The sequence below is a fragment of the Solenopsis invicta genome, chromosome 5, assembly GCF_016802725.1.
Source record: "Solenopsis invicta isolate M01_SB chromosome 5, UNIL_Sinv_3.0, whole genome shotgun sequence".
Taxonomy (NCBI): Eukaryota; Metazoa; Arthropoda; class Insecta; order Hymenoptera; family Formicidae; genus Solenopsis; species Solenopsis invicta.
The window spans coordinates 17,631,403-17,647,920 of NC_052668.1; the positions used below are offsets into that span (position 1 = coordinate 17,631,403).

The 16,518-nt window shown below is 41.4% G+C and overlaps 1 protein-coding gene across 12 annotated transcripts in view; it reads left to right on the plus strand.

Moving 5' to 3' along the window:
• The window catches only part of LOC105205864 (serine/threonine-protein phosphatase 2B catalytic subunit 2), a 138,519-nt gene that overhangs the window by 48,468 nt on the left and 73,533 nt on the right, over positions 1-16,518 (plus strand). For all 12 annotated transcript variants that reach the window (XM_026131943.2, XM_026131932.2, XM_026131934.2 and 9 more), the window contains exon 2: positions 229-432. In XM_026131943.2, the coding sequence (XP_025987728.1) occupies positions 229-432 (204 nt within the window). The remainder of the gene's footprint in view (positions 1-228; positions 433-16,518) is intronic.

A 16,518-nucleotide genomic window follows, 5' to 3' on the forward strand; every position in this document is an offset into this window, starting at 1 on the left:
AACAATTTCTTGTAAAAACATTTACGTACAACAATTTAAATGGAAGAAGGATCATGCGCTCATAGCAACATTTCGATATTGAAATAATATTTTTAGATATCAGTTTTATAAAATAAACAAAATTTATTTATTTACGAAATGATTAAACAATTACAATAAACTTTTGTACAAATTATCTCGATTACTTAAATTACTTTCTCACCATAAACTTTGTATTTTTGCCAACAGATGTTCCGTTTCCACCGTCGCACAAAATGACAGTGGCAGAAGTCTTCGACGAACGAACAGGATCTCCGCGGCCGGAGGTCCTGAAGCAACACTTTATCCTCGAAGGTAGGATCGACGAGGCCGCGGCTCTTCGTATAATCAACGAGGGAGCCGCCCTTCTACGTTTGGAGAAGACTATGATAGACATCGAGGCACCGGTCACCGGTGAGTCAAAGCTCATTCTCGTTTTGTTAAATCTCGTTTTACAAATTAAGTTTTCGACTCTCCGGTAAAACCGATTATCGATACGGTGGCCATACGTTCTTTATTCTAAAGGACAGTCTTTTATTTCCGGTAGTTGTTCTGCTGATTTATTTATATTTTCCCAAAACTCCTTTATTTTATCCTGTTATTTGTTTTTTATTTTACGAGAAATTTTTGTACCCCGATGAAAATTTTTCTCGGAATTTTTCGTATAATTTTTCCGAATTTTTTAGAATTTCTGTATAATTTATGATTTTCTCAGATCTTTTTACGAATTGAAACACTTTTCAAAAATACTTATTGTTAGAAGGTTTACATCTTCTGTCAAAATTTTTTATATATGTTAATTACGAATATCCTAAGATTTCTAAGATTTTTTGTTCTCTAATTTCTGACGAATGTTATAAAGTTTAAAGTTAAAAGCATTTTTTTTAGAAATTATGAGATGAGAAACCCCAGAATCCCATATTTTAGAATTCACATGTATGAAAAATTCTAAGAGAAAATGTAGACTTTCTGAATATTTCTAAGTATTTCTGAAAAAACGTTGCGATTCGCATAAAAATTATGAGAGAAATTTTCAGTAGCCAGCATAGTATTCCAACGTCTAATTTATTACTAAATAAATTTTTACGGAAACAGTTGACAAATTCAATTGTTTAGTTGAAATTGGAAACATGTAGGAAAAAAATTTTCAGATTTGTCTTTTAGTTTCTCGAGGAAAATATGGTCACCGTAGCTATCGGCGGGAGAACGATCTCGATGATTCTGGGTGATGTGTGTTCGAGTGTCAAGCGAGGCCGCCTTGATTAGTTGGACATAAGACATGCGCGCTTTAATTGAAATCGAAAATTCGGTTCGCGCCGCTCGGTTCCCGCCAACTCCTTGATCAATTATCTTTGAATTAAGTTCGTCGCGACGGCCTCCTTTGTGACGGCGTCTGCTGATTGTTCTGGAAGCGCGGAACAGGAGTACGTGATAAATCCCACCCTCGGCCACTTCGGATCGATTCGGTCCTATTTCCTTCGTCATCCCCTTTCGCGACCCCTTCTGCCACTCGTCGTCATCCTTTTACGTACCATTGACAGTTATTACTTTCTGCATCGCCGTAATACAACTTTCGTTTGTGGGATTAATGGGCCACGCGGGTATTCGCATTATCTCTCTTCGAAGAATTTTCTTAGCTCATCACCAAGTTACCTTTAAAACGTCGAAAAGCACTGGTGTTTGGTCCGACAGAGAGAGAGAGAGAGAGAGAGAGAGAGAGAGAGAGAGAGAGAGAGAGCGAGAAGTTTCGCGTAAAATAATATTTTCCACGTCTGATTTGCTTTTAATTAACTGAATAATTGTTTCATTACGTTGGAACCGATTGGAGAACTGCGAAATATCGGCTTTAACTCTCTAATCGTTATGAACGTCTTCAGTAATGAAGAGATAATTATAATTAATAAGCATAAATTATAATTAATCGGGGAATACGGCGAAGGTTCTTATTTATTTACTCGTTTATTTGAGAATGCATTTTCTCTCCGTGGCGAGTATAACCTTCGATAACATCTATCAAATCAATGTGTCGCGTGCACGCGCGCTCGTGCCAGCCGCATGCAGCTGCAGCATATTTTTCGCGCATATGCTCGTCGCATCGGAATCGATGGTCAGCGCGAATCGGCCTTAGATTTATATTTCACGTCGATCGGGGGCGGCCGGGCCGATGGAATCGGTAATTCCTCTTTCTCTCTCTCTCTTTCTCTCTCTTTTTCTCTGTTCGTTTCGCACGCTTTTTCGCTCCTTCGTCGTCCACGCGCGTCTCGCGCATCCTCCCCCGTCGTCCGCGGCGTAATTCATCTTTCTGCTTCCCCGACCCCGCAGCCACCTCGCTCCAGCGTTCTGCCCACGATGCGGATTCGCATTCGACGACCAGACGCCTGGCGCACCGCAATTTCTCTCTGTCACTCTCTCTCGTGCTCTTCTTTTTCTCCTCCTCCACACTCGAGCGACACGTGTGCCAAAAGCGGAGTTGGAGAAGCTTATTATACGGTATCGGTTGTTATCCACGACGAAGCAACGAGGTGCATCTATTAGGCGCGTATACTCGGATCGCGTACTCAAATTCCCTCGACAATCTCGGAATTTATAAGAATTTTTGGCCGAGAGGAGAGGTCGACGCGACGTTCCGCGAAATTCCGGCCGCTTCGTTAACTCGCCTGATGAACTGCGGCGTATCGTGGAAAACGGGGGAGTTTAATCCGGAACGGAGAAAAGAAAACGCTAGGCGCGCTGACCTATCGGAAAATTAATTAACGGCTACCACGTGCCTCGCATGAAAGATTGATATGCATATTTCCGAAATTATTTGTTACTAAAAATACTGCTTTTTTAGAACTTGCGATTGTTGTGTTAGTATCTTAAGAAACGGAAACGTGTAACGATTTTTTTTTTTTTTAATTATTAACGCTTTCCGCGACTGCGCAATTAGCGGACGGGTCTAACGATTTTTATTAAGCGCGATGTCTCGGATTGGTGGCGAGGTGGATCAAATTGTGCCTGGATAATTGAGAGAAGAAGAACAAGGCACGTTGGAGTTTTCCTTTGAATTGACCAGGTTTCTTTTCAGTCGTACGGCTTCGCGACGCGTTTCTCTTTGATCGACGTATAACCCACGATTGTTCTCAATCAACGGACGGCCAAATTTTTACACGAATAAGTTGTTCGCGGAACGAGGTCAGCCAATCAAACGGTGGCGATTTGCGATCCGCTTATATCTCTAGTTTCCAGTGCGGCTATGTATTATCGTGTATCAAAAATACGGTATTTTAATTATATTGAATTATCCAAGTGCCTTTGATGTTATTAATAACGCGAGCCTTGCAAAATGAAAGTAAAATTTTAATAGCGATTGAGGTACACCACAATTGGAAGTTAATACCGTAGCCCATAATAGCGTTCTATCGAACCGTTAATTAATTAACGCTCAAAAATACGTCTTTTATATATATATAAAGATGTATTCTTCAACATCAATTAATTACGTAAGCGTTTTAAATATATATGTATGTGTGTGTGTGTGTGTGTGTGTGTATATATATATATATATATATATGTATTTAAAACGCTTTAATCGTTAGTTTGAAAAATTCTCTTTTTTTTTCAAGTTTTTCCTCATTTTCACTCATTACGCTTCTAATTTAAAATTAAATCTCTGATCGTTTTTCGCACGACCAATAACTAAATTAAAATAATCATACCTGACTTGAGCAACGAAAGTAATATCTGAGTAACGGACTAAGAATTTTCTTTTTTTTTCCTTCTTTGGTAATCCAAAGAGGTACGTAGCATGCATGAGTAATAAACCGAGATTATAGTGCTAATCGACGTTGTTAAAATTTCCCGCAAAGAAGTTCTTTCCGGATACTGCTTCCGAACGAGGGTCTACAATAAGAGCAGCGAGCCTTAAGCCGTAACCAATCATAATCGATTATTCTCCTCGCATTCGACTGTGATTGGACAATTTCTTACGGCTTACTACTCCTATTGTAGAACGGGACTAAACGAACTTCGCGGATATTCAAATTAATGATAATGAGTTGCTCGAATGTTAGCCGAATGGGATTTCCGTTGGCGATTAGTGCGTTTCTTTGCGCCGTGAAAGAACAGCCATTTCCACGTTCATAGAGCGAAGTGGCTCGTTTCAGTTCTCGTGTCTGACTTGGCCCTCCTCTCGCGCCAGCGTTATAAGCCGAGTGAAACAGCGCGTTACGATAATCGTTTTGACGTTGCATTAATATTCTTTCGCCTTTTTTTCTCGCACCTGCAAGTTTTTTCGCAAAAATGAGTTCTTCCGTTACGCGCGTTCATAAAGTTTTACTAGTGTCTTCGCACTCGTGCTCGCGCTTGTGTGAAATGGAAGAAGTAGCGTTCGGAAAGTTAATTATCGATTCTGAAAGTTAATGCTGATCGTTAGGAAGAGAAACATTGTTTCGCAAAGAAAAAAGAAAATGGGCGATCGCTCTAAAATGGCTTTTTTTTAACACGCTGTACGTTTAAACATAGTTTGCTCGTATTTTTGAACGTTATTTCATTAATATGGCCATAATTATGCAAGAAACAACCAATCCACATGGGGTCTGTTTCATAAAAAAATACAAATAATATTTCATATGCAATTTAAAAATGTAGGCAACATTCGAGGTATTTTATAATCATTTAAGATGTCAAACTCGCTTAATTTTCAAAAATTCTTATTGATAAATTTAATTCTTAAAAATGGGCGAAAAGTAAAAAGTTGAGAGATGGATTGTTTTTATAAAACGTTGTGATGGATTGGATTATTTTTATCTTAGGGTTCAGAATTTTTACTGTCCTACTTTTTTTAAATTTTATCTTCTTTGTTTTAGTTTGCTATAATTTTTTATAATCAGGAACATAAATAAAAAGTTATAAACTTGGAGAAACATTTAGTTAGCTCTCTCCACATATATAAAATAAATCTTAGATAAAAAAAAAATTTTTTTATTAAACTTTAAGTCTTAGGTAAAAGAAAATACAGCACGAAATCAATTTTACTGATCTTCTCAATTCTCAAGCTCGAAGTCAGTCCAATGTGTGAATTGTAAAAAGGCCATGATGCAGCTAGTAGAAAATAAAAATGCTTTTTTATTAATTTTATATACATATAGGCTCTTTTTGGATCTTTTTTGTTTAATGTAGAAAAACATACGGATTACTCACTTATTACTCAATAACTCAAAAATTACAATTTTGTAAATTGGTTGTTATTAATATGCATAACTATCTCAAGTCGAAATTTTATTTATACTTTCAACCTTTTGAGCTTCTGTCTTGGTAGTTATCGGAAAATTTTCCACTTTGAGATTAAAAAGATTTTCTTAAAATCTCTTGGAACTTTTCACAGAGATCTTATTGCAATCAGTGGGTTTAAAAAAAAGTCTATTTAGTCCTTTGGAACTCAATTTCTTTTTTTTTCTTTTTATAACTATTTTGAACAATTTTTACTTATTGACGTAAAACGGAAGCTGTATGGCATATGCGGTATCTTGGAGTATTTGATGAGATATCTATATCTCGTTTGAGTTCAAAGGGTTAAGTGTTTAAAGTAAAAAAAAAGTAAAATAAAAAATCTAAAGTAAAGATAACTGCCATAACAAATTGCCATAACTGCAGCCATAGCTACACAATTTTGCAGCCCGATTTCAGTTTTTGCTCGAATGATTTTCCGTTTGTTCGCTAAGCGACCCGGACTATCGTTTTGCTTGAAGCTCCACTCGCCGGCACGTAAATAAAGATTTAATTTCGGTAACTCAAACATTGCCGAATCATTCGGTCGTCGTTCATTTCGGCGCGATTGTAAATTTGCGCCCGATCGGGGAATCCATTCCGCTCCGTTTCAGCCGCGCGCGCCTCGATTGCGGTCATCTAGAAAGAAAATGAAACACCCGAGTCAAAGGCGTTTATTGGTATCGAGAGGCACCGAGTGGGTATTAACTTTCGCGTATTTTTTTTCTTTTTTTTTTTTATTTTTCCGGCACGGAAAATCGAGAGCGCGGCTCTCGAGACTTGAAAGGAAGCATAGCTGTTATCTAACGGCGCGCTATCTTAATTGTCTTCCTGCCTTGTCGCGGCAAAATTGATACGGAGCCGGAAACATGGTTATGCGAGCGTCGTGTTGACCGAACCCGAGTACCGGGTGTATGTAGGAACATAAATTATTCATACAAGTGCGGGCGACGCGAGAGGAGGAGGAGGAGGAGAAGGTGGAGAGGAGAGGAGGAGCCGCAAGTGCGCGCGATGTAACACAGTGGCAATATTGTTCGGCCTCTGTAACGCGTCCTAAAAAGCATTAAATGTTTATCGTCTGTCGATCGCCGCCACATCGATATTGTCCGTCTAAATATTGAACTTTGTCGAGAACCGGCGAGATGGAAGTAGAGAAATATACACGTATATAAAAGTGTACGTATGTATTTAATATCCACTTTTGATCGCGCATCGGTTTTCGTCATACAATCTCGAACAATCGTACAATCGTACAATCGCGTCTCCGTTTCGATTAACAACGCGATCGTATTCGAGACGTGGCCGTAAATTTAAATCACGATGGAAGTCGCTTCGCCGAATACCGTGACACTCGCGATACGTAAATATTTCGAGACCACCGCTGAGTTTCTGAGTGGAAATGGAGTTCCTTCGCAAAAAACCCTCAAAAAAAAAAAGGGAAAAAATGCCCGCGCGCGCGTTTGCGGACCATTAAATTCGGTCTAAACGTACGGACGCACGGAACCCCCAGGGATAATTGCTTACACGTTGATTACATCCTTACACGGAACGGAACGGGCGTGGCGGGCGTTTACGACGGAGAGGAGGGATGAGGGCGGAAGGGGAGAACGAAAAATCGAGCAGCTTTTACTCGCCGCCGGAGCTCTGTTCTCGCGTTCTTTTTGCGCCGGGCGATAATACGCCGAGTTAATACGAAGGGTGAGAAAGCCTGTGAAACGCGGTCGGATAAAAGCTTCCTGGTTTGACGTTTCAATAATGCGCTCGTCCTCTGGACAAGAGGATTTGCCGGAGGACCATTATAGCGAGCGACGATGGTTCTCGACCCGCCGGCCGTCGCGGTCGCGAGTTTACGCAACGGCCGCGCCGACCGAGTTAGACGACTCGTCCGCGTCGGATCGCGGCGCATAGCGGTCAAAATGCAGTGGCAAAAGTCTCCGGGACGACAGCGGTGCTGCATATGCGAGCATATATTATTTAGAAAACTCCCGGTGGAACGCGGAGGACGCAGAAGTTGCATAACTTTCGGAGCATTAATTAAGGGAGAGTGAAAGAGAGAGAGAGAGAGAGAGAGAGAGAGAGAGAGAGAGAATGTGTGTATATGTGTATGTATTCGTATGTGGCATGTGGACTTTTAATATGTCAACGCGATAGCGACGAAACTCTCGAATGTTCTCGTCCGCCCCCTCCCCCGCGCGTAGTCGTTAATTATCTTATTAAATGGTAACGAGACGAAGCTTGTATACTCGGTCGACGGCGCCTGTCGGACCGGCAGGAAGTTTCCCCCAATTTTCTCCCTTAACGCGTAATCGAAGCTCCTGCGGAAGCGGGTACCCTTAATACTTGATGCTTTAATGCATACGTAGTATCTTGTAGCTGATATCCTACTCGCGCGCGTTGATATCTACATCGCCGAGTATGTACTTCGCGTTCAACCTGCTCCATATCAGCGCGGCACGGTGCGAAACTTATCGGATGTAAGAGAAGAAAAATATTTTCTCCGTTGTTGTACAACAGTATTTTGCATCTCCTCTCCCGTGTTTTAAATTTATGCTGTACGTGTGTGCGCTCTTTCTAAACCTTGTGGAGTGAAAAATCTCTCAAAAAATTGCACAGGCTTAATTTTCATTCCGCCAGAAGTGAATTTTTACTCTTGTTAGAGTGATAAATCTCTTAAAAAATTGCACGGGCTCGATTTTCACTTTTTCAGATGATGTTTTACTCTGGGATTTAATATTCATAGTCATAAATAATTTTCAATCTTTGATCGTAAGCATTATTAACTACAGATTTATGCATACATTCATTAATTTTTTTTTTTAATCGACGATTGAAAATGAGTTACGACTACGAATACCGGCCTTAGAGTATCGAGTAAAAATATATTCATGTGCGCGTATTTCTATTTCTATTTTTTGCAAATTTTTTTCTACTTTTGAAAAAAAAACAGATACACAGGTTTCGATACAGAAATTGTGAGAACGTGAAAAATAAAAATGAATTGTCAGTAATTGCGAGGTAACTGCAAAATTAAAATTGTTATCCAATATTACGCTCGTGCGTTGGATGTACACGGCTGGAGAGAGAGAGAGAGAGAGAGAGAGGGAGACAAAATATTTTTTCCTTTTAGATTGAGCAGTCTGCACACCGAAACTGACTTCGTTTGCAATCGAGTCGATATCGATAATTCAATAATTATGATTTAACCGAGACATCGTCCCCTGAGACGCGGCGAAAGTGGGCAGAGGTGGCGTGGAATCGATTTCCCAAGCCGGTACTGATCCCAATACAAATTCCGTTTGCGCGATATGCGAAACGATGTGTTCGTATAAAGGAGCATCCTCGGAGACACAGAATTCTCGAGGACGAGATGCAATCGATATCGGGATAGGGTCGTGAAAGGAGGGCGCAAAGCCGGCGACGGCTGCCAGGTTTAACGTTTCTTTCTCCACGTGGATTCAAAAGTGCGATATTTGATCCTCGACTGCTGACAGAGATGTACATCGGCGCGTGTGAACTTTTATGCGGCGATAGGATGCGATCAGAACTTGAATCGATATTCCTCGCGTCTCTCCCGATATGTACGATCCTCGTAATACAATTGTTACGGGCACAATTTTATTAGGGATCCGAAGGAAGCGTTACATAATACGCGATGAATTCGTGGATCGCCGAGTTAATTTGAATTTTAGCGCGGAGCGAGATTGTATCGTTACACGATTATCGAGAATACGGAGGCACATTCTCTCGTTAGGAAAATATTGTTGCGCGCTCCGTCTCTAATTTCGAATTTTGTCGGTAACCGATATTGTCAGTCAACGGGGACGTCGGCGAAGGACGGTGGCGGTCTTAATTATTTATTTAATCCACCGAACCAATTTGCTCGATCGGAGGGATTCGGCTTTATCCTCGGTGCCAATTACGAGCTTAACTTGCGCGTCAGTCGAGCGGAGACAAAAGAATGAATTAAATGAAGCACGCTCTAACGCGAACGGTCGCCTTTCCTGGTACAATCGGAACTCCAGGCCGGACGCATTATCCGAGAGATAACAATTTGTACTTTTGTGCCTCGTGCTCTCTCTCTCTCTCTCTCTCTCTCGAACGAGAGTGAGGACCGTCAAAGCTATCCTACTATCTGCAAACGCGAGCGCATTTCCGAGTGCACTCGTTGCCGGTATCATTACTGCCCAAGATACCGAAAAGGGGAAGTCATTTCGTAACCATCGGTAATGGATCATGTTGGTCGCGAAGTATTCTCCAATTAGCGAGCGATGCAAAAGCTGAAATCGAATCCCATTTTATATATAAACGGCAAATGCTGTTGGTTGTTAACGATTATGAGATTATTATTTGCGAAGAGGCAAATTAACGGTTATGGAGAGGCGTTCGTGGAAAATATAGAATGGAATCATCGATGCTGCTAGCAAAATAATATAATTATGAAAATAATATAATTATACGCTATAATTTTTTGATGATATGCTTGCTTAGATTTTATATTTAAATAAAGGTGTAAATACATCGTTTATCGATGTACAGAGGAGGAGAAAAGAGAGAGAGAGAGAGAGAGAGACGGAGATGGGATATTATTGATTTGATAAGTTTCCTTACAAGTTTCATGGTTACGTGGCGTTTCACCTCTTCTTCTCTCTTTAGGGCTATAAAGCGGTTAACAGTCGTTCTCGTATAAACCACGCTGCAAACTCGACGTTAGACGCGAAAAAGAAGTGGCACAGAAAACGCAAGTCGGAATGCACTAAGACGCAGCGCAAAACTAGGTCGACTGTGCCTTTCAAAGCGTAGAGCTTCGAGCGAGCCAAATGCTTTTATAACGCGGACTATTTCTCGAAATTACTATCCACGATCGTAAAAGCGCAAGCTCGAAGTCGGCTAAGCGAAATTTGCGTTGCGCGAGACCTCGCTATAAAAATGATGTCTATCTTAATACGTACGAGGAACGTTTCTCAGCTTTATCTCTCCCTGCGCGCGGTTCTTTAAAGAATGACGAATCAATTTGCAGTATATTTTATACTGTTTTTATTCAACGAACGGCGAATGTGATGACTCTCGCGATAGGCACTTCGCGCTCGCAACGGCACGTTTAAAGTGCATCAACGTCAGCAGAAAGAAGCTCGAGCATAAACGCGGTGCCTGCCGGTATAATGAGTTTTCAGAGTGGCCCAGTAAACGCTGACAGGCTGAGGGGAGCGCCGGGTTATAGCACAGTAAACGTCTCTCATAGATCGTCGGGGATATCGTCGTTGCGCGTTCCGTCACATAACCAGACCATTCGTCGTTTGTCATTAACATTTAACGACCGTCTAATAAAATGTATCATACGGGAGGAGCGAGGAGGAGGTGGCAGTGACATAACAATATATACACTAAAGGTGAATGTGAAACACGCGGTTATTAAATCGTCAAGTGACGAAACGTCGTAGAGCGCTCCTTTCGTCTGCATTATCTTTTATTTCTTTCGCTGGTTATACAGAGCGTTTCCCGCTACTTTCTTTGAAATTACAGTCAATTTTTGTTCGATCAATTTTTGACTTGATTTTCTTTATACTTACATCGTAGCTTTTAAATAACAAGCTATTTAAAATGAAGAACTTTAGAGGAAAATAAAGAAAAAGATAATAATTCTGTTGCGTTAACTCTAGGGGTGGATTTGACTTCCTTAATTTGAAGACTTTGTGGAAATACGTAATCACTGAGAGAAATATCAACCAGACGTTTAATTAAATAATGTCAAATGAATTTTGTAGTTACTGGTACCAAATCCTTAGTTACACATTTAGCGAACAATGTGGTCACAGTTGTATAAAAAAAGCAATTGTTTGATTAAAGCTACAGAGTGTTTGATCAAAACAACGACGCACACACATTTAGTAATTATAACTATAAAATTCATTTGATCGCTGACTATAAACGTTTGGTCTATTTCGCCAAATATTTGTCCGATGTTGAAGATTGGAAAGTTACGACAAACGTTGCGATTCCCGGCGGAAGTGCACTCAACGGGAAACACCCTGTAAGTTGTGTGCCAGATGGCCACACTCGAATAAAAATACGTAAACGGGTATGAGGCACGATGGCATCTCGGGGTGCTGGCATATCGCTCATGCAGACCATAATAATTAAGAGTAACCGATTACGCGATAGTCCGTATTCGCAGATACTATCTGGGTAGGTTTCAATAACGCAGTTCGTGACTCTTTTTCGAGGTTGAGCTTACCACGAGCCAGATGTATCCTTGGACCTTGCGCCTTGTGCGAGGTCAAGGACGTCTTCGTCGAGAGGCCGCGGACGCGATTCCGCGATTTGGCGAACGACATCCGGCGATGCATCGCGCAACTTTCACAGCCGGCGAGCACGATTGGGAGCAACCGTTGTGTTTCGTGTTCGCGTTTTTATTGGCTGCCAGTACGTGGTACCACCCTTACCTTATTTTTCACCGACCTTCCGCCTTCGCTATTCTGTGCCGTGAAGCGTTTAGGGGGGTTTATCGCGAAGAAAAACTGCGGCGTTTCTTTTCCCTTATTACGTATATATTTTTCGAGGATATTGACCGATTCTTACGAATAGAGAGGATCACAAAAGTCTATCGAGCAAGTTGATACATTACCGTGTCTTGGCAATGTACCATCAATTTCTAGGGTCTCTCATTCTGCGGCAAAGAACCCTTATGATTTTTGCCTTTTAGATCATATAGCACATAAAATAATAGGGGAGAGGGAGAGAGAAAAAAAAGGATACGATTGAATAAACATCCCCCCGGGATATTGCGGATTCTGATTAAACATATCAATCCCATTTTCCTGCGAGATGAAAAAGCATCTGGTCTGATTCACGCACTTAGACATTTTTATTGTATGTACCATAATCGTAATTAAAAATGAATCCCGACGGTTCTCTTCGCTGCACGCTTCCTCTCAATGCTATTCCGCCTGATATCGATATTTGATAGCGCGAGAACACAGTTTCGCAGTTGAGAAGCCGCTGTTACAGTTTTCATCCGCGCTCCTCGGCGGGTGTCTTACCCACATTACGGCGCGCACAGACTCTCTCCGTGTGTTGTTCGTGTCCTCCTCGAAAGTTGTACGCGACTCGAGTGATTACGCGACTCGACGCGCGAGTGACACGATATTGCGCCTTGAAACTGAGGGAGCAGACGTTTCGTTGTTTCGCGGCCGACAGTCGCACGAAAGTCGCTCGGCCATCCAGTCGCCGCCACCGCCGCCGTCGCCCCCTTTTCCCACCCAATCGGGGGTATAGTTGTGCGGAATGTAGAGCAAGTGTGCGTCCCGACTCGACGTGCATGTCGGGGTTATTATAAGATGACGGAGCTACGGCGGCACGCGGGTTCAAGGCTGCCGATTCCAGTCAGGGCCGATAAAGTTAGCCGGGATTTACCGCGCCCTTAAGTCGAGCCCGGCCCGTGGATCGTAAATTGAAATCTATTTCGAAGCGAAACTTTCTTTTTTATTATCGCGCCCCTCAAACTTTCCAATCGATCCGATCCTTCGTCGTCGTCGTCGTGACCAGTCGGGTGGCGATGAAGGTGGACCGGGAGGAGACGAGGAGGGCGATCGACGTCGCGACGGCGATTAATTTATATGCGAACGGCCGTTTCCATCGTTTCTTGCCGTTGTTCGTGAGGAGAAACTAATGCGGTTAATCGAACGTCACGAGCGGAACGCTTTCCATCCAGAGGCGTATTTGTTATTTCGCGATTTTGGTTGTTATTGTCGAGCGGAGAGAAAGGAGCGCGCCATTTCAATGGGCCGAAGCCCCGATCGAATATTGTCGCCATATTGGAGGGAATTATTTTTTTCCCTCCACATATTTATTTTGCTTTATCAAAGCGTCGCGCCGTCCGGGACAACTTTTAAGTGCTCGTGGAGCGGCTTACTCTTTTCTCCTTTTTTTTCTCCTCCCTCTTTTCCCTGTCGGGGCAACTCCGTCGAGGGGCGGGCTCGCTTTATATCCCGCAAGCGTGACACGCGAGGGTGCATGTACTCCCCCGTAGATACGGCTGCCAGAGATAAGGGCCCGTAACGGGTGTCGGAAAAAAGAAAGCACGAATCACGAAGAAACGCCCTCGTGTTCAAGGGTCGATTTCTCTCCCACTCACGGATACTGAGGTCCTATGAAGAATTATTTAGTCTTTAATTTTTATCGAGAGCTTCAATCTGCCGCCTGTCACAGTTAAGTCTCGTATTTACGAGAAAGAGATACGATCGTAAGACAAAAAAAGAAAATTATCGTACGTCAAAGAAGAAGAGAGGAGAGGAGAGAGGAGTGTAACTCCGTGTTTGCAGCTACTACTTTTCTTTCGAAACATTATATTGTATTTTGGATCGGTATCTTAATTCGCGAGAAGCGGCTTATCGGTCGGTGGATTCAGGGAGAATCGTAGAGTCGCCGAATTCTCGCTCGACACAAATTCCGTTACATCGTTATACGCGAGCTCTAAGGCTGGCCCTGCCGTGGCGCATTACGTGCTGCGAATTAACGTGCGGTCTCTATCGCCGTGCGCAGATATTCCGGGAAATGTCGCTTTAATCTACGTGCCGGGCGACGTACGACGCAAATAAAATTCCGACGTGCGATCTTGCGGCCGCGACGCGCTGCGCCGGGAAATGGTAATCCGGCGAATTTCTTTTCGTGTACGTCGCGAATAAATCGCACGAGCGATTCGTTTAGACCGAGACTAACAGGCGGCGGGGACCGAGGTCTCGTTACCACGAGACCCGCCTGATTCAACACGCAATACAATCTTTGGGGAGCAGGTACGACGCGAACCACGACGATAGCGCCCGATGTAACGAGGCGTTTGAGTAAGGCAAAGTTACACATCGCTTGGGGCACCGATTTATCTCGCCGGTGTCCGTTAAGCACACACGGTCGGTCGTATATTTTTTCTTCTTCCCCGCTTTATCTCGGGGAAACTTTTAACCGTCTTTAAAAAGTCTTTACGCGAAACTGAAATTATATTTAAAATCTGAGGTGCTCGATCTTTTTTTAAACGCTCGCGCGGTCGACCTGTTCGTACGCGAGACACGCGAAGCGTTCGTTTTTGCTTTATCAAAGATACATCTTTGATTTAATTAACTCCGTCGCGCGCTAATTAAGTCGTTGGGTGGTTACCCGGAGAATACTCGGAATGGATTTGTTTCGTGTTACGAGCGAGGACATATCGGCCGGGGGGCGAACTCTTTTTCCCTGGAGAGCAAGAATGAGTTTTACCGTGCACGCATGATCGCTCCCTTTGAAGTAAGAAGTAGTTCGCTCTGGCTGGCGTATAATCGTGACGAGGTCGCCTCCACGGATCCATTAAAAATGAGAAAACGCGTATTCATCATCGGGCGAGGCCACGTAGCGGCGGAAAATCATTATGCTTGCCTTTGCGAACCGCAACAAGCACAGAGATGAGAATTGTCTTTTTCCTACTGAATAAGGATGAGGAATATCGAAATATTTTGTACGGAATGCTAAGAGATGGTTGAAGATTTGCATTAGGAAAATTAAAGAGGGATTTATTAAAAAATATGAAAAGTATGATGAAAAAGAAAGAGAATAATAATTTTTAATTGCAGCAATAATTAATTATTATTTTGAGAAAATTATTAATGGATGTAGATAATACAGGATTTACTGTTAAAATGTACTGCAATTACCGTTAAAACTTTGAACACAGATTTATTCAGGCGTTTGTAATTATAATGCCATTTCAAATAAATTTTATTATTAGAAAAGACCGGAGATAGTCGATACAGTTTTTTTTTATGCTCTTTTGCACGTGACTAATAAATGAAATATAGACTACAAGGAAACCTTTCAATAACCACATGCTTAAATAACATAGAAATTATTTTTATAATTTAATAGTATGATTAATTTTGTTGTATTAATAGAAAATATGTGACGTACATGTAACAACCGGCCTCGTATGCGGAGTGAGTCGTTACAGAACCATTTTAAAATGTAACGCCTGTAATTAAAAATTATTTAATTAAATCAAAGAAAAATGGATGCATAACGCAGCTTTATTAATCATTTTTAAATAAATTTTATATGTTAATGTAACATTATATAAACGTAAACATATTTTATGTTGTCTTTCTCTTACATGTATCACAAATAAAAATATAAATGTATATAAAATTGCACTAAGGAAAGACTACAGAGATATAATATTATTTTCAATTTCTTTCATTTGGCAATAAACATACAAAAGAAGCAAATAGCAAAAGCAAACGGCTGTAACAACACCCCGTCATAATCACTCCAGACTTGTCATTTTTTAATATTTTAATTGCCATTTTTAATTTAAACCAAAAATATATTTCAAAACGTTTTATTATAACGGCAAGTTGTTACTTATAAAATAAAGATTCTAAAGAAGTAGTTGGGATTACGATATAATAAGATTTATAAAAACAAGATTTTATACATCATTGATTTATTTGATATTTAGCTATCAAAAATGAAAAATATTTTCTATTTCCGAAAATACACTATTCAGTTTGAAATATTATTACTTACTGCAGTATGACTGCATCGTTTTTGCAAAAATACTATATTTGCTATGCGGTATTATCGTTTGTTATTTTGCAACAATATTAAGTGTGTTCGTGTACCGATGTGTTTCATGTACTAATCATGCTCCCTCCCCTTCTCCCCGGTCTCCCCTAGATATAGATATTGAAAAAACACCATACAAAGTGAACGATATAAAAATGAAACTGTCGATTGGCCCCGATTAATTTTTTCATAATAATAAAAAATATCGTATTTTTTCTGGCTCAGTTCAACGTACTCGATTTCTTTTTCGGTACCTACGATTCTCCACGTATCAACGCGTATCGATCGGCTTTCGTTCCTCTCTTCCTCTCCCTCTGTTATTTCTCTTCGTCGTCACGCCGAGCTAAGTGCCGTGAAAAAATTTACTGGACTGTATTATTCAATGAGGAATCGCCGCGAGTAATTTTACAACTCGGGAATTCGTGTTTAATTTTAAAGGGGATTTCTCGCCAATTTCGTGACGAGAGGTGGAGAGGAAGAGAGAGGAACGTGGACGGTCACGTTCCACTGCGACATCGGTTGCGACGCGTGCATCGTTACCTACTTACCTATGCTAAATGACGTAATGAGCTGGCATATCGCGAACGTAATTTGCTCGAATCATCAGCGAACGAAATGAATTATTCCATTTGGTTTGATTCACGGGGCGGAGGGGACGACGAAGATAGT